A 22108-nucleotide genomic window follows, 5' to 3' on the forward strand; every position below is an offset into this window, starting at 1 on the left:
TTACTCAGGTTCTGGAATTACATGACCAGAACTCAAATTCATAGCTAATCCCATTTCAGTCTGCCTTCCATTCAGTTCATGTCCCAACAACATTGCGTTACAGTGATCACAGCACGGGGGAAGGGGACAGGGTGCCTTTTTCCCTCCTTTGACCTGGTGCAACTACAACATTCTCATTCAGCATTTCTCTTCTCCACTTCTTAGTTACTACCCTTACACAGTTTTATCCCTATTGAAGCCAGCAGCCAGCACATTTCCTGCAAAGGCTTTTCCTCCTATCCCTCCTTGACCCTGCTCATTCTTCCTCAAATTGCTTTCCTCATACCATCCCCTCCGCAATATTATCCATGAGTGTGGGAGCTAGCTTGTATATGCATATTGAGAATAACATACTTTACTTCACTAACATCAACCTTGTTGGGTTTTGTGAAATCCAGTTGTGGGGAGCCATAACATTCTGCAGTACATCACTGTTAGGAAAGAAACCATCGTGCACACCCACTGCTTACATTCACATTTAAATACCAACCCGACAGCTTGCAACTTCAATGACCTTATTAATATCTTCAAATGTACATTCAGTTCACCACAAAGTCTGCTTACTTCTACCTTAAAAAGACTCTGTCCCCATCCCCAATTCACCCTACTACTGCTAAAACATACTTCCAAGTCCAGCTTTAGGAACATCTCCAATTCCCCAGTACTCCAGTGCTTGTCCCTGAAGTATAACTTGGGCCTTTTTGCAACATTAAACACCCTATATAAATCTATGTTGCTGGAAGTAGGGATTATAGCAGCATTGTAAACTCTAACATCCAGGTGGGTGATGCACTGAATGGAGTGCTGCAAGTTTATCCACTCCTGGGAATGGTCAACTTACTTTCATTATGTACAGGTATTGACAAGATAGATCAATAGAAAGGATGCTCATTCCCTCAGTTTGAAAGGGAGGTACAATGCTTGAAAACTCATTTTCCTCTATGCAAGGTCAATGCAGGACAATTTTATCCTTAGCCAATTGTTGTGGTTTAGTTACAATAAGGTAACGAACAAGTACTGACATGGGAAAAATTTTAAAAGGAATCAGGACAGAGCTTGTTATTTGATAAGGGGCATACTCCTTGGGGCTGTTGAGGCAGCTCCAAAACAATTCTGGCAAGGACAGTTCTAAAACCAATTCAATACTCCACCAGAGATAATTAAACACAGAGCAGTGCAATACTCCACCAGCCTGGCTCCTTAGTGGAACATTCTTCCTATTTAGCACCCTGGATTATTTTGCAGGTTTCCAGTGGCCCAAAATCAAAATTCCAGGAGACACTGATAGCTGATGAGAGAAGCTCAGTCCTGCTTGGATTGTCGTTACAAAAAATTTTGTACAACAGTACAACGTTACCTGGTTAAGTTCCAGCCAGTCACAGCATAGGAACTGGTGGTAGACAAGAACCACTTTTATATCTGTTATCCAGCCCTTAATATGAAAAGTATTCTCTATAAACCTAAGACCAGAGTAAAGTCCACGCAGTGAGTTTAACAAAACTTTTAAAACTTAGCCTTTAATTAACAAAACCAAACAAAGGTACTGAACAGATGTAACAAGTTCTAATCTATTCAAACTTTCACATGGAGAAAGGAAGCAACATTGAAGGACAAATTTGGCACTCTCAGCAGGGAACCATGTGGATTGAAGAAATGCTGATAGTATTGTGCCCCTTATCTCTGATTCTCTCCTCTCTGCATACTGTTCTCTTTGAGAATGAGTAGCTGAATTTACCTTTATAGTTAATGCAGCCAACAGAGGCACAAGTGCAGTGATTTGAGTGCAGACTCCTCCCATGAGCTTCTGCATGATGGGAAAGTCAAAAAGCATGACAACCTCCAATGCTCTTGTGCAAGTGCAGAGTGACTCTGTCACAGGAAATTTGATGGCATTTTCAGTCACCATCAGAAGTTGGGTAAAAAATGTGGCAAGGGATGTGCGAAGGAAAAATAAATATCAAGCATGTAATAAAAAATCTAATAGCTCAAGCACTGCAGCATTAATGTACAAGAGGAATGTACATTTTCAAACAATTGGCATAAAGTTATATCAAAGAATTTAGTAAATAATTTATGTAGGAACATTCAATTTGTAGCAAGGTACCACATTGAAGCTATCTGTCCCATTAAATGGATGAAATCCCACAAGGTTGGGCTGCATATTATTTTGGCAAATTAGCACAGCAGAGAAAACCATACCACAACTATGTCGGGTTCATCTGCCTAATGCGAGGCAAGCAAGAATACCCCTGTTCGTGATAAAGCTTAGCACTGCATAAAGCTGATTCCTGGCTTCCTTTAAGGTAAAGAAACTTAATGTGATATTAGGATGTGTGAGTCAAACTATTAAGAGGCAGTGTTTTTCTTTAAAGGAATCATAAAAGCAATTGATTAAAGGTGACAATTGCACATTATTTTTGACAAGTTTAAATTCCACAAGATGTAAAAAGGCAAAGCTGGGCTATTCTAAAACAATACTTTTGTAGGTGTTAATTTATATAAAAAAACAATGCTTCAAAAGGATTAAGCAGAATTTTGCCATTTATCTCCCCACTTTACACCAATTTACACTGTACAGTAAGTTTTACAACACAATTAGAACATAACAGGCAATCGTGTGACTCAAGTGAAAAATATGGCACAAAATCCTGCCAGTGCTTCTAAACGAGAGAATTTCTAAAAATCAATGGAGTTTTTTTGCAGCTGCCAGCAAACAGTCAGAATGCTGTGCTCCCTCAAGCCAAATGGGGCTCATTGGAGTCCAGTTTGGCCCCCCCGTCATGATTCTGTTGATGACTAGATTTTCTGCCATGGTGAATAAGGAGGAGGAGCACTCTCCAGTGGGGAGGTATTTGGCACGTTCATCAGCTGCCCTGCATGCAGCCGCTCATTCACTCGCAGTTCACATCCATCCTGGAGCATCCGTATAGCAATACGAGCGATATTTCGGGAATCATCAAGCCCGCAGTGAGGCCGCCCTTCGTACTTCATTCCCAGCTTTTCAAGCATGGAGGCGAGTTTAGTCTGAGTCCTAGGAACCTGCAGGCAGATGGCCACAGCATCCATCAAAAACAGACAAGTGTAATGGCCAAAGACAAATTTGTACAAAATGAAGCTGGGACCACTCAAACTTCCCCAAGTGTTTGTAGGGAAAACCAATGCAGCTGAGATCAAGTTGAATTTTTTTTTAAAAACAGGATCAATACAAATTCTTGAAAAATGCAACCTGCAAGAATGAACTGTGCAGCAATTATCAACCCAACTCAGTGCAAAGTGACAGGACCACTTTATGCAGAAACATCATTGAGGTATGTTAAAGTATGGCAATGCAAAGTACAAAGTTTATCTGCTGGAAATTTGTGCAATGACAATGCTTCAAAAAGTTGATTAAAACCCATGGGTATGTGCTGGATTTCAACAAATACTGCAGCAACGGTACCAACCATAATGCTTTTTCAAATTCTCTCAGCTTTGTAGGTTATCTGTAACAGTCCAGTCTGGTTCAGTTTCAATAATATCAAAGTGACCAGGAAAGCTTCAGGTTGTGGTAAAAATTCAACTGATTCACGAAGAGCCTTTGGGAAAGGAAGCTTGCCACTTATCCTTGACCCGTTTTTGATTCCAGGCCCACAACGAGACATGGCTGAATCTTAACTGTCTTTTGAAATGGTCTGGTAAGCCACTATATCATGATGACAACTAGGGATGGTCAATAAATGCCTTGGCAGCAATATTAACAACCTAGAATGGAAAAAAAAGCTGTGGATGCTGGGTCAATTGAAATTTAAGACTGAGACTGACAGGTATGGGTATCAAAAGATATGGTTCAAAGGTAGGTCAATCGAGTTGGGGTACAAATCAGGCATGATCAGATTAACTGGCAGAGCAAACTTGAGGGGCTAGATAGCCTACTCCAACACACCCAAGACAGCTATATAACAACAGCCCTTTCAGTTACAAAGGTGAGCACCGTAAACAGTAAATACTCAAAGTCAGTGATTCCATCAACAGCAGTGATCTCAACAAAGTTGGAAACGTTAAAATCACTACAGCCCTAACAGTTAAAGACCTTCCTGTGTTTTTGAGAGTCACGACTGGCAGAGCAAAGCACAGTAATTTCAGCTCACTGCAGTTTCTCAACAACCAGAACTTTACAAATACCTCAGAATTATGTTATTAAACAATTTCTTAATCTTTCCTTTGGGCTTAGCTCTTGTCTATTAAAAAGTAACGTTAAAAATGCTTGAACAGCTACCAATTATGGAAGTGAAAATAATTCACTGTTGTATTTCTAATTACAGCTCAAATTACGAAGTGTCTGGTCAAGGTTTAGCCCAGTTGTGTCCACACAGACTCATTAGACCCCATCACTGTAGGCCACTGTTGCCATTACTGTTGAATTGCAGGCCTCAACTTTCCAAGATCCACACCCCACATTCCATCAATCCAATCAGGATTCAGTAGCATTTCACCGCAATCTGGCAATATAAACAATCCTTGGGAAGGCCAGTCCCTACATTCATAGAATGCACGCCACTGCTGAAATTGCCACGCGCCCCTTGACTGACACAAAGTTCCACCAGTCCCTTCACCCAGATGGACACCGCTACTGGCCAATCTGGTTGTTCCTCCCTTCCACACTTACCATAGCTACACCAGCAGCAGACCAATCTTCTGCATTTCACCTGCAAGCTACCTGCTGCTCTCACCAGCTCCATGTAAATAAGGCCTCAAGACCAATAGCAGGCGGCACTTCAGGCTTCGTCATTCAAAGGGATTGGTCTCTGCTCAACCCTGTGCCCCTGAAACTAGGTGCTCAAATTTCTAGGTTGGTGTTTTTAGATTGGACCTGTTTACAAAGCATCCTGGTTAGGGAAACTTACAGTTAGCCTCCAGCAAAACCTGCAGTATAATACCGACCAACGGTCAGCGCATTGCTCCGTACAACACAACTATGTAGATAGTGATTCAGGCCAATGATTGCATGGCTCAGATTGAACATTCTTCCTAATAATGAGAACAAAGTTCCTACTGTACTTGGTTTAAGCACACAAAGTGAACTCTTGACAATTCTCTTTCAATACATTCACCCTTGCCGTTTGCTTTAAATGCTCACCAGTTAATGATGAAAGTGTCATGTTCATAGACTGCAAACCACACAGTAAGGTCTCCATTGCAATTGCTTCAAAAACAATCTCATTCTGTCCACATTTATTACTCCAATGTTTTATTTTCAAATAACAAGAACCTAGAATATGCTTTAAATTAATGACAGTAGATTAAGTTAGTCTTGTAAGTGGGCACTACAATGGAGCATCAAGGTATACTTAAAAGATTTAAATTCCTGTTCCTAGTTACTTGTATAAATATATTATATATATATATGCAACTGCTGATATCAACAGATGTTGGGATTTGGATTTAAGATTTATCTGTCAATTTATCAATTAATTGCCAAAATTATCAAACAGGGCAAATCAACCAGTTTAAAATACAAGAACAAATAGAACTGAGCTGTCTGGACTTCAAGGGCTGGACATCAGGGCCTGGAGGTTTGGTAGATAGTCCATGGGTTAGGTTTTGAACACACCTGATGTACAATATAATGAAAATTTAGACTTAATTTCCCTACTGGACTCTTAACACGAGGCAAAACAAATTACAAACCTTGTAGAAGTTACCATAACATTTTCGGATGTTAATCCATTTCTTTGCAAACCGTGGATATTCGATGCTACTAAGATGGCACTGAACATTCAGGAACTTACTCATATCCCAGGAGCTAAGATTGGGGGGAAAATAAGTTTTTTTATTGAATTAGTCAGTCACATAGAGAAAGCCAGAACTCAAGTGCTTCACACTGAATAAATGCAAGACAGAGCATGCAATTTAAAACCATATCCAAGTGGTTTACGGAAACTCAATTATGAGTTTCAGATGTGTATTAAAGGTAGTAGGCCACCTCGATAGTTCTGGATATTAGACCAGAAGGATATTTTTGATGAAGAGTCCACACTCAGAAACTTATAAGCTATTTTTTTCCCCTTTACTAACAAAAATTGTATGTCATTAGTTATGTATTAATGAAATCTATGATGGGGTATTTATTCAATACTGAAAAAGTATTGGCTCTGGTGAAGCTCTGATGTAAGGGTACATTGAGGACCCCAGTTGGAGGTTAATTTGTACACAGCATACAGGGATAGTGTTTACAGGATAACTGACTAAGCTATACTGTATTGTATAATAGCAAGCATGCTAATTGAAGTTTCATTTTTTAAAGCACAATTTCTATGCCATGTCAAAATTATCCATTCTGTTTCTTCCACAATTAATGTCAGCATGCTTCTTTGTTTTATGTTTTGAGGATGTACTACGTACCCATCAGTCAGCACTGCATATTTGCATTTGGTTCCAAGTTCCTTCTCTCTCATCCAGTCAACCACTCGTTGAAGAACATCTGGGAAGCTCCCTGCTTTGTCAACCATATCCTGTATAAACACAGCATGCACACTTAAGCAGACTGAAAGAATGACCTTCACCTACACTACACAAAAACTTGTCACTTTAGATTCCGCATTATTGGTTTAGTCTCTCCAACATATATTTCGTTAATACTAACAGATCTCCCATAATGTTGCTCATGTTAAATCAGAAGACACACTGTTTTCCAACAACCAGGAAGTATCGAAGTGTGACAGCAAAATCCTGTGGATGTTGGAAATCTGAAACAAAATCAAAAAGTGCAGGAAAATCTCAGCAGGTCTGGCAGCATCTGTGGAGAGAGAAACAGGGTTAATGTTTCAAGTCTGTATGACTTTTCTTCAGAAGCGTGACAGTGCAAGTGTGAGACATAGAAAATTCCGCACTACATGCAAGACTTAACGTATCAATATTCAATATCTCAGTGCTAGACACAGAAAGTCAAGGCCTATTAGTGGGGGGGGAATGAGTGGAGTGATTGAAGCAGTCGTGTGCTTACATTTCAGTCTCTGCTTGAAAGTTATACAATCTGTGGCTGATTTTTATACAATCATACATAAACTAATATATATATATATATATATATACACACACACACACATATATATCATTGAGGAATACACTACTCAAATTCTGTTTATAAGGCTGAGGCTATCATTGAAGTTTTGTGCTCACACATGGATATGTTTTAAACTTCTACTTTGAAATAAAGGAATTTTTGCAAACACATCAAAGTGTGCAATTTAAAAGGTGTAATTCCCACTTTGTTTTCTTGTTTTCTGTAGTTTCAAATCTCACAATCTGTTATTCTGACAGTGCTGCTATTAGATAATATAAAAATGTTAATCAGATCTTCTGACTCATGGAGAAAAAAGTTGGAGCAAAAATCTGACGCTAAGGGTTTTGAATATTTCTTAAAAATACTCAATTTTAAATGATACCTGAGAAAATTAAAATGACTCCTAATCAAGGGGAGGTCACGGCGTAGTGGTTTTGTCACTAGACTGGTAACCCGGGTTCGAATCCCACCATGGCAGATGGCAGAATTTGAATTCAATAAAAATCTGGAATTAAAAGCATGAAACCACTGTTGATTGTCGTAAAAACCTACCTGGTTCATTAACGTCCTTTAGGGAAGGAAATCCTACATGTGACTGTAGACCAAAGAGTCATTGACTCTTAAAACGCCCTCTGAACAATCAGTTTGGGCAATAGCCAGCAACGCCCACATCCCATGAACGAATAAAAAAAAGAATATCATTACCTGCGTGATGCCTGTGAGTTTGGTACAAAATTCTGTAAGCTTGGGCTTCAGTTCTGGTTTGACATATTCCTGGAATGTATCCTCCTTGAAAACAGCAAAAAAAAGTTATTTTTGTAAATACTTCCAGTTTTGTTGCTCCCAATGCTGCTGTGATTCAGCCCCAATTTCTACACTGATTAAAAAAGATTTCACTGGCAAGCTGTCATTAAGTAAACCTCGCTGGAATGCAGCAGCATCTTTAGAAATCTAAATGTGATATTAGGCAGGCACACCTTATGCAAAAAGTAATACTTAACATAGGGAACTGCCTTGCAAAATAAAATGGCCTTGGAGTAAGGTCTCATTTTCTTTAAAGAGATTAAGTGTCATCTTGGCTTGTTTGGTAGCATTCTTGCCCGAGTCAGAAGATTGAGAGTTCAAGCCCTAGAAATTGAACATATTATCCAGGCTTCTTTCGAGCACTGTAGAAGTGTTGCTTCAGAGGTACTATGTTTCATTTGTGAAATCTTACTGCCACAATTTTTTCCTACATAACAGCAACTGCATACCACTGGATAGAGAGAACTTTAGTTTGTGATAAGACGCAAGCTCTTTATTTAAATCTCATGCAAGGTGTATAAAGCTGACAATTACTCACAATTTCGAGAGTGTGAGTATTCACGAGGGCAATAGGGAATTCAATAATTTCATGCAAGTATTCCGGTGGGTTGTTCTCTTCACACGTTGCTTCAAAGTCAATGACACAGATGTAATCGTAGTACATATCTGAACACTCTGGCTTGATTAACAATGTCTGAGTCAGCTTCTGCTTCTTGTAGTAATTTTTTAATCGTTTTCTCAGCACATCCTTCACTCCCCTAAAGTAGTTCAGCGTGTGAGTGAGTGAGGAATGAAGACAGAGAATATAGGTGAGACAAAAGCAAAGACAGTGAAACAGAGGCAGAAAGAGAGAGAAACAAATTGGGTTAAGGTGAGATGGACAAAAAAAGTGAAAAATAGACAAACACAAGGGAATGATACAAGGAATTAAAGACAGAAAGAGTAAAAAAAATTAATTAACAATTGCATAATCTATTCACATCTATATATTTCATCAATAGCACTAAATATTTTTCACTGTGCATCAATTACTCCAACACAATTATTATAATTATGGTCACATGCACAAGTTTTAGCAATATGCATAACTCAAAATCACTATGATATGGTTAGGTTTGAGATTTTGGTCAGAGGAATATTAAATCAATTGGAACAGAGATCAAATGATATATAAGCCCCACCTGAGGCTCTGTGACACACAAGAACAAAATATGTGGACTCCCTCAGATTATGGTTTGTAATCTTTTGCAAATAAAATCTACTACCTCAAAACTTTGGCAATCCTAGTTACAATTTCATGAAGGGGAGGCAAAGCAGTTTATGAGAGTCAAAGCTTACTCATTAGTAATTTATTGCTATAGGACCAGCAGAAGGTCACTTGGCAATAGAAACAGGCAAGGAAAATCCGTGCATGCAGTAAATGTTCATTGGCTCATTTTCAAAAGAACAATTTCAGATTTCAATGCCCCCACCAACACCACCCTCCCGATCCCTGCCCACCTCTTAATAACCACTGGCAGAGTAATGTGCATTTACTTAGCACAGAACTTTTACAACTTCACAAATACATAATCCTAATGGGATCAGGCTACAATAGTTCTGTCTAGAGCTTCACTTGCTTTTTTTATTCCTCCTTTTGGCCAGAATGCCGCTTACCTGGTTTCCAGATGGAGTTCTGCTAGCTTTGTGCGAAGCTCGTCACGAGTCATCCTGTTGATATGGCCATTTGTGACAGCAATCTCTTTGTAGACTGGGTCACTGAAATCTTTAACATAGGCAGCAGGGGTAGCTTTCATTGGCAGCTCTTGTCCATCAAGTCTGCTACGCTGCTTCATCTGAAATAAAGGTAAATGGACATTAGAACAGTGACAGGTCAATGGCTTACATTACATGGCAGGTATTGTACTGGTTTCTTTACAGAATTCAGATGAGCATTGTTTACACAACACAGTCAGTTTATACAGTAACAAGCTCACTACACTGCATGAGCAAATCATGATGCCAATTCAGAAGCATTACTCAGAAATAAGAACGAAAATGCTGGTAGGAGATGGTTAAAACTCACATTTTTTTCCCAACAGGCAGATGCTGTTGTCAGTGTGGCAGAGGGTGAGCAAGAAAACTAACATCTACATTTCCACTGCCTTCACACAAATTACCTAATTGGTAATCTTTCAATCTGAAAAGTTACATCATATTACATTGCCAGGTACATCATTCTCCAATCCTCTCAAAAAAATTAGGTTAATTTTGCTTCCACCTTCAATATAGCCATTTAGCTGACTAGTAGGAGCACAAAATGACTGGTTACATTGCTTTAAATGTTCCTGCCCTGCAAGATCACACTTTGCCTCTATCCTTCCCCACGATTGTACAGTAGAAGCTGATAACACAAGTGAAAGTACAGGTCTTCAGACAGAAAACACGGGATGATGCAATGACTGTTCAACTGAGGTTCAGGCTGCCAAATGACAGTCTCTTCTCCCCACTGGCTATAAAGCACTGCATGTGAAAGGAGTTTCAGTCTAGTTGCTAATGGGCATGGCATCAGATCACCATATTCTGCACAATTCAGCAATATTTAAGGTAATGTCAAAAAGCAGAAAGAATACATTAAATTGTTCAACTTCACACATTCACCAGGTCAGGGCTCACTCTGTGTCCACACTGGCTGAGGTCTATTTTCTTGCCACCACAAGGTCGTGGAAAGAATTCTCAGTGCTGAAAAGCTCAAGACAAGCAAAAAGGAATCACAAAGATCAAAAGAGGCCATGAAGTTTGAAATACCAGCATTGTTCAATTGTTTATACAATTGCTCAGTTGGTAAAACTCTCAACAGCATCAGAAGGTAATGGGTTCAAGCCCCATTCCAGGACTTGGGCACACAAATCTAGGCCAACACTTGTGTGGCACTAAAGGAGCACTGTACTGTTGGAGGTGCCATCTTTTGGATGAGACATTAAACAGAGACCTTGTTTGTCTTCACAACTGGAAATGAAGGATCCCATGGCAATATTTCCAAGAGCAGGAGAGTTGTCCCTGGTGTCTTGGTCAATATTGATCCCTCAGTCAACAGCACTAAAAAGAAACTGTCATTATCACACTCTTATGGAAGCAAATTAGCTGCTGCATTTCCTACATTACAATGACTGCACATCAAAAGTACTTGATTAGTCTAAAGTACTTTGACACATCCTGAGGTCATGAAAGGCACTATTTAAATGCAAATCTTTCTTTTGATACTGTGCACTCCATTTCAAAGTTTTATTCATGTATGAATCTCTCCTATCCTCCAACCTTTTTTACACCACTAATGAGGGCATGTTTGCCATTCTGCTTCTAAACAACGTGCTGCACCATAATATCTTGTAAGATGTTAGCTTGGTGCTAGAACAAGCAGCAGCAGAGATTGAACAACTGGAATAAAAGGCATCAAGGACAAAAGCTGCTTTCACAGGAGGTGCTGCAGGGCAGATAATACTTATGGGGAGGGGTGGAGGTAAGGGTGAGCGGGGGTGGGGGGGGGGAATAAATTCCTAACTGCAAGCTGAGAACAAGCAGATTGTCAGCTGGTAGTGTTTGAACTATAGCAGTTTACAGCACAGGAGGTTGCAATTTGACTGATCTTGTCTATGCCTGATCTTTGCTCGAGCAGCCCAAAATTAATCCCATGCAGATCGGAGGCCAATGTGGGTCAACAAATACCATGACGAACAAGCACACGTGAGAAGGGAAAGAGGGGACAGCAGAGAGAGGAGAGAGACAGACAGAAAGACATAAAGGGGTGAGTGCATGAGAGGGAAGTTCTGTCGCTCACATTGTTGGGCTTGGTCACTTCCTGCATCCAGGAATAATTAATGATGTTCTTGGCAATACTTTATGTTAAATAATTTTGTTTAAGGCTGTAGAAATACCATTAAGGTTCGCTGAAACTTCCATTTATAAAAGGGGCATTAAAAATGAGGCTTCAACTTCAATGATAATTCAGATGAATATAAAAATAGTATGATCAATGGTCAGAAATAAAATACTGTATTATATTTCAGCTGCAGAGATTCTATAGATATAGGTTTCCCCCACTGACTTACCCTGATGAAATTACTGGACACTGACAGCTCAGAATGTCTAGTGGTAGATTAATGAATTGCTCAGCACCAGCTGTCACTTTAACCAGAATCTGAGAGAGGTACGCAAGGGACTTGTCCATCATGTCACCCAATTTAATGCACAGTAAGCCAAGCTACTCGAAATAGCAGCCAGCTTCAGAATTTAGACAGACATGCAGCATATTTGGGGATTCAGCCATCCAAGGCCGTCATTAAGCCACAAACCAACATGGCTCCAGGCTACAAATAACCGAGCAAATCACATATAACCACACTAAAGATGCTGCTGAAATTATAAGAGGTTTTGTAATAAGTGTAAAAAACAGATCGAGTGGACCTTTAATAGCAGTGAAAAAGCATCTTTCAAAGATGGCGAGTTATAAATCTGAACACCATTGTCTTCATGCTGTGAAACACACTTTTCAGGAAATTATGTACTGTATAGAATCATATTTTGCAGTTGCCATCTGTGTTTACGCAGCACCTTATGTTCAGAGGTCAATCCTGGTATTGGACTAACCACACCAACATTTTCATTGGTTCAAGAAAGTTAAGCAATGTGGTTTCAGGTTTATAAACTCGATGCATAATTCATCAACTGAACCATGGTCACTTGCTTTGAAAGAACAGGTTACCTTGCAATTGTGAAAGAATCTTAGTTCAGCAGCTTCCCTTTTGTTCTATCCTCCCTCCCTTTTCGTCTCTGTGCTTGCTAAAAACAACTAATATTTCTATAGCACCTTTGACATAATGAAGCATCCCAAGGCACTTCACAGATGCATTATAAAACAAAGCATGACACAGTCACATAAGGAGATATTAAGTCTGATGACCAAAGTCTTGATCAATAAGATAGGTTTTAAGGAGTGTATTAAAGGAGGAAAGCAATGTAGCAAGGCAGGGAGGTGCAGGGAGGATATTTCAGAGCAGAGGGAACACAGGACTTGGGAGTCGTCATCAGCCATTCAGCGCTTCAAAGCTGCTCTGTCATGGCTGATCTGCTCGTGGTCTCAATTCCATTTTCTTGTCTGCCGGCTCCCACAGTGGATGTACCTACACCACAAAGACTGCAGCGGTTCAAGAAGGCAGCTCACCAACACCTTCTCAAGGGCAATTACGGATGGGCAATAAATGCTGGCCTAGCCAGCGACACCCACATCCCATGAATGAATAAAAAAAAAACCAATGACTCACTTGTCTATCAAAGATCTATCCTATTTCCTGCTCTCAAGACCTACATAACAAAAGTTTCAAAGCATGAACTAGATTTTCCAATAATAGAGCATCCAACTTTTTCCTACTTATCTAAAAATAAATCTGAAAATTTTGAAGATGGGAATAGAAATGTGGTCAAGATGCTGCAACATTGCAAAAATTAGATCAATTAATTTTGAGTGTGGTATTATTGATAATGATTATTAACAATGGTGTGTGAGCCTAAAAAGTCCTCAGGTGGTGAGAGAATGATGGTTAGAAATTATTAATAGTCATCAATCTGTGCTCAATGTTAGGCCTAGGCGACTGAAATTGGGAATGCACAAGAGATCAGAATTTGAGTGGGTCAGATATCGGAGTTGTGGTGATGGAGGAGATTACAGAAATAGGGAGAATAAAGGCCATGGAGGGAAAACCAGTTACTTTTCTAATTTTTTCCAGTTCTGGTGGAAGATCATCGACCTGAAATATTTCCTCTGTTTCTATCTCGGTGGATTGCCACCTGACCTGCTGAGTACTTCCAGCATTTTGGGTCTTTAAATCAGCACCTGTTCAGTGGACCAATTGATGAGAAGTAATAGCGCTCCACGCTTAAGAAGCTTTTCATACTGACAGAGGAAGTAAAAATGTTAAAGTATTTTTGGAATATACAAACTCAGTACTCGCAAGTTATAAACTTGTAGACTTATCACATTGGACAATATCTATCGTGGCTCAATGATAGCCTGAAAAACATGAGGAACAAGGGCAGCTATAGGTCATACAGTCCCTCACGTTTGCTCTGCCATTTAGTAAAGTTATGCTGATGTTTAATCTCAGCTCCACTTCCCACCCAATCCCCATATCCCTTCATTCCCAAAAGTCTATCGCTGTCAGCCTTGAGCATGCACAATGACAGAGCATCCACAGTCCTCTGGGGCTGAAAATTCCAAGGTTCACAACCCTGAGTGAAGAAGTCTCACATCCTAATCCTCAGTGGCTGGCCCCTTGTCCTGACACTGTGATTCCCTCGTTATAAACTCTCTGGCCAAGAGAAACAGCCTCTCAGCATCTGCCCCCACAATCAAATATTTCAAACAGATCACTTCTTGCCTCTGCATCAGACAATTGTGTGTATAAGTCCCACTTCACGATCTTGAGCACATAATGTAGGCTGATGCATCAATGCAGTACTGAAGGTGGGTCTTTAATGAAAATTTCTTACATTATTGTGAGGTTAAGTGCTAATTAAAAAGAAAATCATATTTAGAGTGTATTTGACATCAGGATGTCGCAAAGAGATTTACAACCAATGAAGCACTTTTGACCAGTAGTCATTATTGTAATGTAGGAAACATGGCAGCCAACTTACATGTAACACTGTACCACAAAGAGAAATGACTAGGTAATCTGTTTTAGGTTTTGGCTAAGTGATAAACATAGGCCAGGAGAACTCTTGTGCTTTTCTTCAAAACAGTGGTGCGAGATCTTTTGTGTCAGTCCGAAAGGGTAGAGAGGATCTCAATTTATTGTCTCATCTGAAAGGCAGCTCCTCTGACAGTGCAGCACTTCCTCAGTACTGCACTGAAATTTCAGCCTACATTATGTGCTTGAGTTTCAAGAGTGGGATTTGAATTATCACATAAAGGTTTGGCTCTGGATTTCAAGGGAAGTGGAGTCAGACCTTCTATCAGAGTGGGTTTGGGGGTGGGTGAGGCAGGCAAGCATCTCCTGGCTTGGAAGGGGAGGGCTGGAAGGGGCTCTGGGCTTGTAAAGGGGAGGAGTTTTTAAAAATTCATTCATGGGATGTGGGTGTCACTGGCTAGGCCAGCATTTATTGCTCATCCCTAATTGCCTTTGAGAAAGTGGTGTTGAGCTGCCTTCTTGAATCGCTGCAGTCCATGTGGTGTAGGTATACCCACAGTGCTGTTAGGGAGGGAATTCCAGGATTTTGACCCAGCGACAGTGAAGGAACAGCGATATATTTCCAAGTCAAGACAGTGAGTGGCTTGGAGGGGGAACTTCCAGGTGGTAGTGTTCCCATGTATCCACTGCCCTTGTCCTTCTAGATGGTAGTCGTCGTGGGTTTGGAAGGTGCTGTCTAAGGAGCCTTGGAGTTCCTGCAGTGCATCTTGTAGTTGGTACTGCTGCTACTGTGTGTCAGTGGTGAAAAGAGTGAATGCTTGTGGATGGAGGTCCCAATCAAGCAGATTGCTTTGTCCTGGGCGGTGTCAAACTTCTTGAGTGTTGTTGAAGCTGCACTCACCCAAGAAAGTAGAGAGTATTCCATCACACTCCTGGTTTCCTCCTTGTAGATGGTGGGCAGGTTTTGGGGAGTCAGGTGGTGAGTTACACACTGCAGGAGTCCCAGCCTCTGACCTGCTCTTGTAGCCACAGTATTTATATGGCTAGTTCAGTTTAGTTTCTGGTCAATGGTAGGCCCCAGGATGTTGATAGTGGGGGGGTTCAGTGATGGTAATGCCATTGAACATCAAGGGGCAATGGTTAGATTCTCTCTTGTTGGACATGATCTTTGTCCAGCACTTCGTGGCATAAATATTACTTGCTACTCGCCAGCCCAAGCCTAGATATTGTCCAGGTCTTGCTGCATTTGGACACGGACTACTTTAATACGAGTCGTCGTGAATGGTGCTGAACATCCCCACTTCTGACCTTAAAGTGGGAGGAAGGTTACCAATCATAAAGGTAATCTCTGGGTTTTAGAGGGGGATGGTCACCGGGTCCTTGAGGAGGATGGGTCTCTAGATTTCAGAAAAATCTTGCGGCTTTAGGGTTTTCTCTGGATTTGGGAGAGGGGGGGTCTCCGGGTTTTGGATGCTGAGGGGGGAGGGGGGGGGGCCTCGGGTGTTGAGGGGGAGGGGGTCTCGGGTGTTGAGGAAGGTGGGGGGGGTCTCCGGGTCTTGGGCGGCTCCATGCTTAGCCTCCCAGCTGTGGACTGTTGTCCTCCTCACCCGGGCGGGCTCTCGCTCTGTCACAAAATCCCGCTCCAGGCCCTGTCTGCGGTTCCGAGTCACCTAATTATCTCACCTGGCCCTGGCCTGAGCCCGGGCCCAGGCCACTTTCCACGACCCTCGGAAGGTTCTCCTTCTGCTCCTCCTCCATCCCCACTCCAACCGCCGCGCAGCCCACACTCATCACTTCCGCTTCTCCAAAGCAACGAATGCCGGCGGCGGGAAACTCTCCATGACCTCACGTCCGTTCCGGGCGCCGGCATCCGCACGTGCGCACTGTTCACAAGAAGCAGCTAGTGCAGAGTCTGCGCAGTGAAAACTTTCACGGTGGAGTGCATGCGAAGAACGGGAGAAATGGGGAAGGTGGGGCGGAGAGATGGGGGCAGGGCGATGGGGGGGCAGGGGGATTGGGGGCCGGAGAAACGGGGGGGGGGGGGGGGGCGGGGAAATCGGGGGGTGATGGGGGCGGGGAAATCGGGGAGGGGCGGTGAAATGGGGGGGCGGGGGATGGGGGCGGAGAAATGGGGGGGCAGGGGGATGAGGGGTGCAGGGGGGTGGGGATCAGGGGGGCAGGGGGGTGGGGATGAGGGGGCAAGGGGAGTGGGGGTGGCAAGGGGATGGGGCCGGAGAAATGGGGGGACGGGGGGATGTGGGCGGTGAAATGGGGGGGCGGGAAGATGGGGGCGGAATAATGAGGGGTGGAGAAATGGGGGGGCAGGGGGATGGGGGGATGAGGGGGGCAGGGGGGTGGGGATCAGGGGGGTGGGGATGAGGGGGCAAGGGGAGTGGGGATCAGGGGAGTGGGGATGAGGGGGCAAGGGGAGTGGGGACAGCAGGGGGATGGGGCCGGAGAAATGGGGGGACGGGGGGATGTGGGCGGTGAAATGGGGGGGCGGAGAAATGGGGGGGGCGGGAGGATGGGGGCGGAATAATGGGGGGCGGGGGGATGGGGGCGGTGAAATGGGGGGGGCGGAGAAATGGGGGGGCGGGGGGATGGGGCGAATAAATGGGGCAGGGGGATGGGGGCGAAGAAATGGGGCGGGGGGATGGGGGCGAAGAAATGGGGCGGGGGGATGGGGGCGAAGAAATGGGGCGGGGGGATGGGGGCGAAGAAATGGGCGGGGGATGGGAGTGGAGAAATGGGGGGCGGGGGGATGGTGGCAGAGAAATGGGGGCGGAGAAATGGGGGGGCGGAGAAATGGGGGCGGGGAGATGGGGCGAAGAAATGGGGGCGGAGAAATTGGGGCGAAGAAATGGGGGGCGGGGGGTGGGGGGATGGGGGCGAAGAAATGGGCGGGGGATGGGAGTGGAGAAATGGGGGCGGGGGGATGGTGGCAGAGAAATGGGGGTGGAGAAATGGGGGGGGGGGGCGGGGGATGGGGGCGGAGAAATGGGGGCGGGGAGATGGGGCGAAGAAATGGGGGGCGGGGGGATGGGGCGAAGAAATGGGGGACGGGGAGATGGAGCGGAGAAATGGGGGGCGGAGGGATGGTGGCAGAGAAATGGGCAGGGAATGGGGGCGAAGAAATGGGGAGGCAGGGGATGGGGGCGGAGAAATGGGGGGGCGGGGGATGGCGGCGGAGAAATGGGGCGGGGGATGGCGGCGGAGAAATGGGGGGGTGGAGGATGGGGGCGGAGAAATGGGGGGGGGCGGGGGATGGGGGCGGAGAAATGGGGGGTGGGGCGGAGAAATGGGGGGCAGGGGCGGAGAAATGGGGGGCGGGGGCGGAGAAATGGGTGGGTGGGTGGGGGATGGGGGCAGACAAATGCGGGGGGGATGGGGGTGGAGAAATGCAGGGGGTGGATGGGGGCGGAGAAATGCAGGAGGGGTGGGGGCGGAGAAATGCAGGAGGGGTGGGGGCGGAGAAATGCAGGAGGGGTGGGGGCGGAGAAATGCAGGAGGGGTGGGGGCAGAGAAATGCGGGGTGGGATGGGGCAGAGAAATGGGGATGGGGGCGGAGAAATGGGGGGGGGCGGAAAAATGTTGGAGGGCGGAAAAATGGGGATGGGGCGGAGATATGGGGATGGGGGAGGAGATATGGGTATGGGGGAGGAGATATGGGGATGGGGGAGCGGGGATTAGGGGGAGATATGGGGATGGCGAGATATGGGGATGGGGGAGACATAGAGATGGGGGGGAGATATGGGGGAGGGGGAGATATGGGGGAGGGGGTGATGGGGGGAGATGGGGGAGGGGGAGATATGGGGAGATGGGGGGAGATATGAGGGATGGGGAGATGGGGGAGATATGAGGTTGGGGGAAATGGAGATATGGGGGAGGGAGAGATGGGGAGATATGGGGGGGAGATGAGGGGGAGATATGGGGGGAAGGGAGATGGGCGGAGATATGGGGGAGGGGGAGATTAGGGGGAGTTGGGGGGAGATATGGGGGAGGGGGAGATGGGGGGGAGATATGGGGGAGGGGCAGATGGGAGATATGGGGGAGGGGGAGATGAGGAGAGGGAGGGGACGATCGAGCGAGGGGGAGATGGGGCGGGGGGAGATGGGGTGGGTGTGGGGAGGGAGTGGGAGATGTGGCGGTGGGGCAGGGATGGGGAGATGGGGGGGGGAATGGGTGGGGAGAGATGGGGGGAAGGGATGGGGAGTGGAGGAGAGAGGGAGGGGGAGCCTGGTGCTGCTCCTTGCATGCCCTTCTGCTCTCTTCATTGAACCAGCATTGGTCCCCAGCTTGATGGTAATGGCAGAGTGGGGGATTTGCTGGGCCATGAGGTTACGGATTGTGGTTGTATACAATTCTGCTGCTGCTGATGGCCCACAGCGCCTCATGAATGCCCAGTTTTGAGTTGCTAGATCTATCCCATTTAGCACGGTGGTAATGCCACACAACACAATGGAGGGTGTCCCCAATGTGAAGTCAGGACTTTGTCTCCGTGAGGATTATGCAGTGGTCACTCCTACCAATACTGCCATGGACAGATGCATCTGCAACGGGTAGATTGGTGAGGATGAGATCAAATAAGTTTTTTCCTCTTGTCGGATGCCTCACCACCTGCTGCAGACCAGTCTAGTAACTATGTCATTTAGGACTTAGCCAGCTCAGTCAGTAGTGGTGCTACCAAGCCACTCTTGGTGATGGACATTGAAGTCCCCCACCTAGAGTACATTCTGCACCTTGTCACCCAAGTGATGTTCAACATGGAGGAATACTGATTCATCAGCTGAAGAGGGACGGTAGATGGTAATCGGCAGGAGGTTTCCTTGCCCCATGTTTGATCTGATGCCATGTGACTTCATGAGGTCCAGAGTCAATGTTAAGAACTCCCAGGGCAATTCTCTCCCAACTGTATATCCTATGCTGCCACCTCTGTTCAGTCTATCCTGTCGTTGTGACAGGGATGGTGATGGTGGTCTCTGGGACATTGTATGTAAAGTATGATTCCATGAGTATGACAATGTCAGGTTGTTGCTTGACTAGTCTGTGGGACAACTCTCTCAATTTTGGCACAAGCCCCCAGATGTTAGTAAGGAGAACTTTGCATGGGGATCAGGGCTGGGTTTGCTGTTGTTGTTTCCGGTGCCTAGGTCGATGCCAGGCAATCCGTCCTGTTTAATTCTTTTTTGTAGGCTTTATAGCAGTTTTGATACAACTGATTGACTTGCTAGGCCTTTCAGAGGGCATTTAAGAGTCAACCACAATACTGAGTCTGGAGGCACAAGTAGGCCAGACCAGGTAAGGACGGCAGATTTCGTTCCCTAAAGGGCATTAGTGAACCAGATGGGTTTTTATGATAATCAACAATGGTTTAGTGGTTAATATTACTGAGACTAGCTTTTTAATTCCAGATTTATTAACTGAATTTAAATTCCACCAGCTCCTTGGTGGGATTCAAGCCCATACCCACGGCCTCTGGCTTACTGCTCGGGTGACATCACCATTAAGCCACCACCTCCCCTAACTGTTTCCTAACTTGCTTTCACGGTCACGATGGACTAAACGACCTTCTGTGCTGTAAATCTTTCTAATTTTCTCTTCTGAATGTTCTTGCTCTGAACTTACGGCTACGTCCTTTTATCTTAGACTCCCCAACCAGCAGGAAAAGTTATTCCTGTCTATCTACCCTATCAATTTCTTTCAAAATCCTAAAACCCCAATCACATCCCTTAGCCTTATATACTCCAGGGAATAAAAACCTAGCATACTGTCTCGCCTCATAATCTGACCCTTAGACAACTGGTAACATTCTGGTGAATCTGCAATGCACCTCTTCCAAAGCAAGTACATACTTTCTATAATGTGGTGCCTGGAACTGTACACTGTACTCCAGATGTGGTTCAGCTACCCTTCTAGTTAGAAAGGCCATCATTCATTAGCTTTTTTGATTATTTTTGTATCTGACTACTACATTTCAGTTATGCGTATGAATGGATCCCTAGATCTCTTAAGGCTCACTGTTTCTACACTTTGACCATTTAGAAAATAATCAGATCTATCCTTTGTTGGTCCAAAATAGAAGACTTCAACTTTAGCTGCATTAAAATTGCATCTGCCACAGTTTTGCCCACTTAATAAATCTATCAATCATTGTCCCTTTGTAATTATATGCCCTGTCTACAGTAATTACTTTATCACCAATCTTTGTGTCTTTGGCAAGCATGGATATATAAGTCTATTGCACTAAGTTATTAATAAAAGGTGAATAGTTGATCCCCCAACACAGACCACAAGTCACTTTTCTCCATTTGAGTACATATGCATTATCTCTACTCTCTTCTGTCACCTAATCAATCTCCTAATCAGATGGATAATTTCTATAACATTTATTTGTAGCTAAGAGTCTTGTACATGCAGCTTTATTGAATACTTCCTGTAAATTCATTTAAACTACATCCATAGGTATTTCTATCTACTATTTTATTTCCTCAAAATTTCAATTAGGCTTGCTAGGCATGACCTACCCTTTACCAATCCACCATGGCTCTCTCTATTCAGTTCAAAGTGCTCTCGGTTCCATTAACTCCCCTGCAACAGATGTTAGATGAACACATCTATAATTTCTTGGTTTCTCTCTCTGCTGTTTGTTGAAGCTTTCCCTGCACAAACTGGCTGCTGCATTTCCCATATTACAATGGTAACTACACTTCCAAGCTTCTCTCTCGTCTTTCTTAAATAACGGAGTTACACTTGTTTGGGATAGCTTGAAAAAAGGGGGCAGATTGGGAGAGTCTGAAGGAGCAGAGGCAGAGACAAGATAGTCGGGAGAGGGAGAGGAAGAGACAGGGCAGAATCCAGAGGGAAGGACAAGAGTTTGGGAGAATCTAAGGGAGGGGCAGAAACAGAGCAGGTTCTGGGGAGGATGGGGCAGAGATCAGGAGAATATATGGGTACAGAGCAGAGACTTGGCAGTCTGGAGTGGAAGGTGCAGAAACAGGGCAGTCTGTAGACAGTCTACACCACAGCCCCGCTCCTCCCACAATTAACATTGTCCATTAAACATTGAATATAGTTAATTATTTCAGAAGGACTTCCTGTGTGCTGATTAGTTAGATCCAATTCAGGCAAAGGAACAAAATGAAGCCATACCAGATATGTTGTGCATGAATTCACACGATTAAAGGATTACAGATGACACAGCATTAAAATAACACTTGAATTTTTGTACACAGTCCTTTTGAAGATCAGAGAAATTGGTTTTTAGATAAATTAGCATTTTTCACACTTGCCAGAGATTAAATCCCAACAAAGTAATTAAAGCTGATCTGCCAAATCTTGTACCATATCTGTATTGGAGTTTCACACATAATTACCTTTAATTTTGTGAGTTATTAAAATCAGAAATTGTAAAAAATGTATATTTATCATGTCAAAATCGGAGATTATGTTTGGATCAGGTATTAGCTTTATGGAGTAATGATTACGTACATTCAACTTTTAAAAAGAAGCCTGTATTCATATGGCGCCTTTCATGATCTTAGGGCATCCCAAAGTGCTT

The 22108-nt window shown here is 44.0% G+C and overlaps 1 protein-coding gene across 2 annotated transcripts; it reads right to left on the reverse strand.

Annotated features, from left to right (window-relative positions):
* Positions 1–1536: 1536 nt before the first annotated feature.
* Positions 1537–16382, reverse strand: eri1 (exoribonuclease 1). Of its 2 annotated transcripts, none has more exons than XM_041186493.1 (7): positions 16234–16382; positions 9542–9720; positions 8424–8643; positions 7787–7870; positions 6421–6530; positions 5707–5821; positions 1537–3078 (listed from the first exon to the last, which is right to left on the reverse strand). In XM_041186493.1, the coding sequence occupies exons 1-7, from the start codon at positions 16339–16341 to the stop codon at positions 2836–2838; spliced, it is 1059 nt and encodes a 352-aa protein (XP_041042427.1). In that variant the 5' UTR covers positions 16342–16382; the 3' UTR covers positions 1537–2835. The 2 variants fall into 2 exon arrangements, with proteins under 2 accessions (XP_041042427.1, XP_041042428.1); XM_041186494.1 differs by lacking the exon at positions 1537–3078 and adding an exon at positions 3103–3780.
* Between the last annotated feature and the right edge of the window lie 5726 nt (positions 16383–22108).

This window comes from Carcharodon carcharias, chromosome 4 (assembly GCF_017639515.1).
Source record: "Carcharodon carcharias isolate sCarCar2 chromosome 4, sCarCar2.pri, whole genome shotgun sequence".
NCBI classification, from domain to species: domain Eukaryota; kingdom Metazoa; phylum Chordata; class Chondrichthyes; order Lamniformes; family Lamnidae; genus Carcharodon; species Carcharodon carcharias.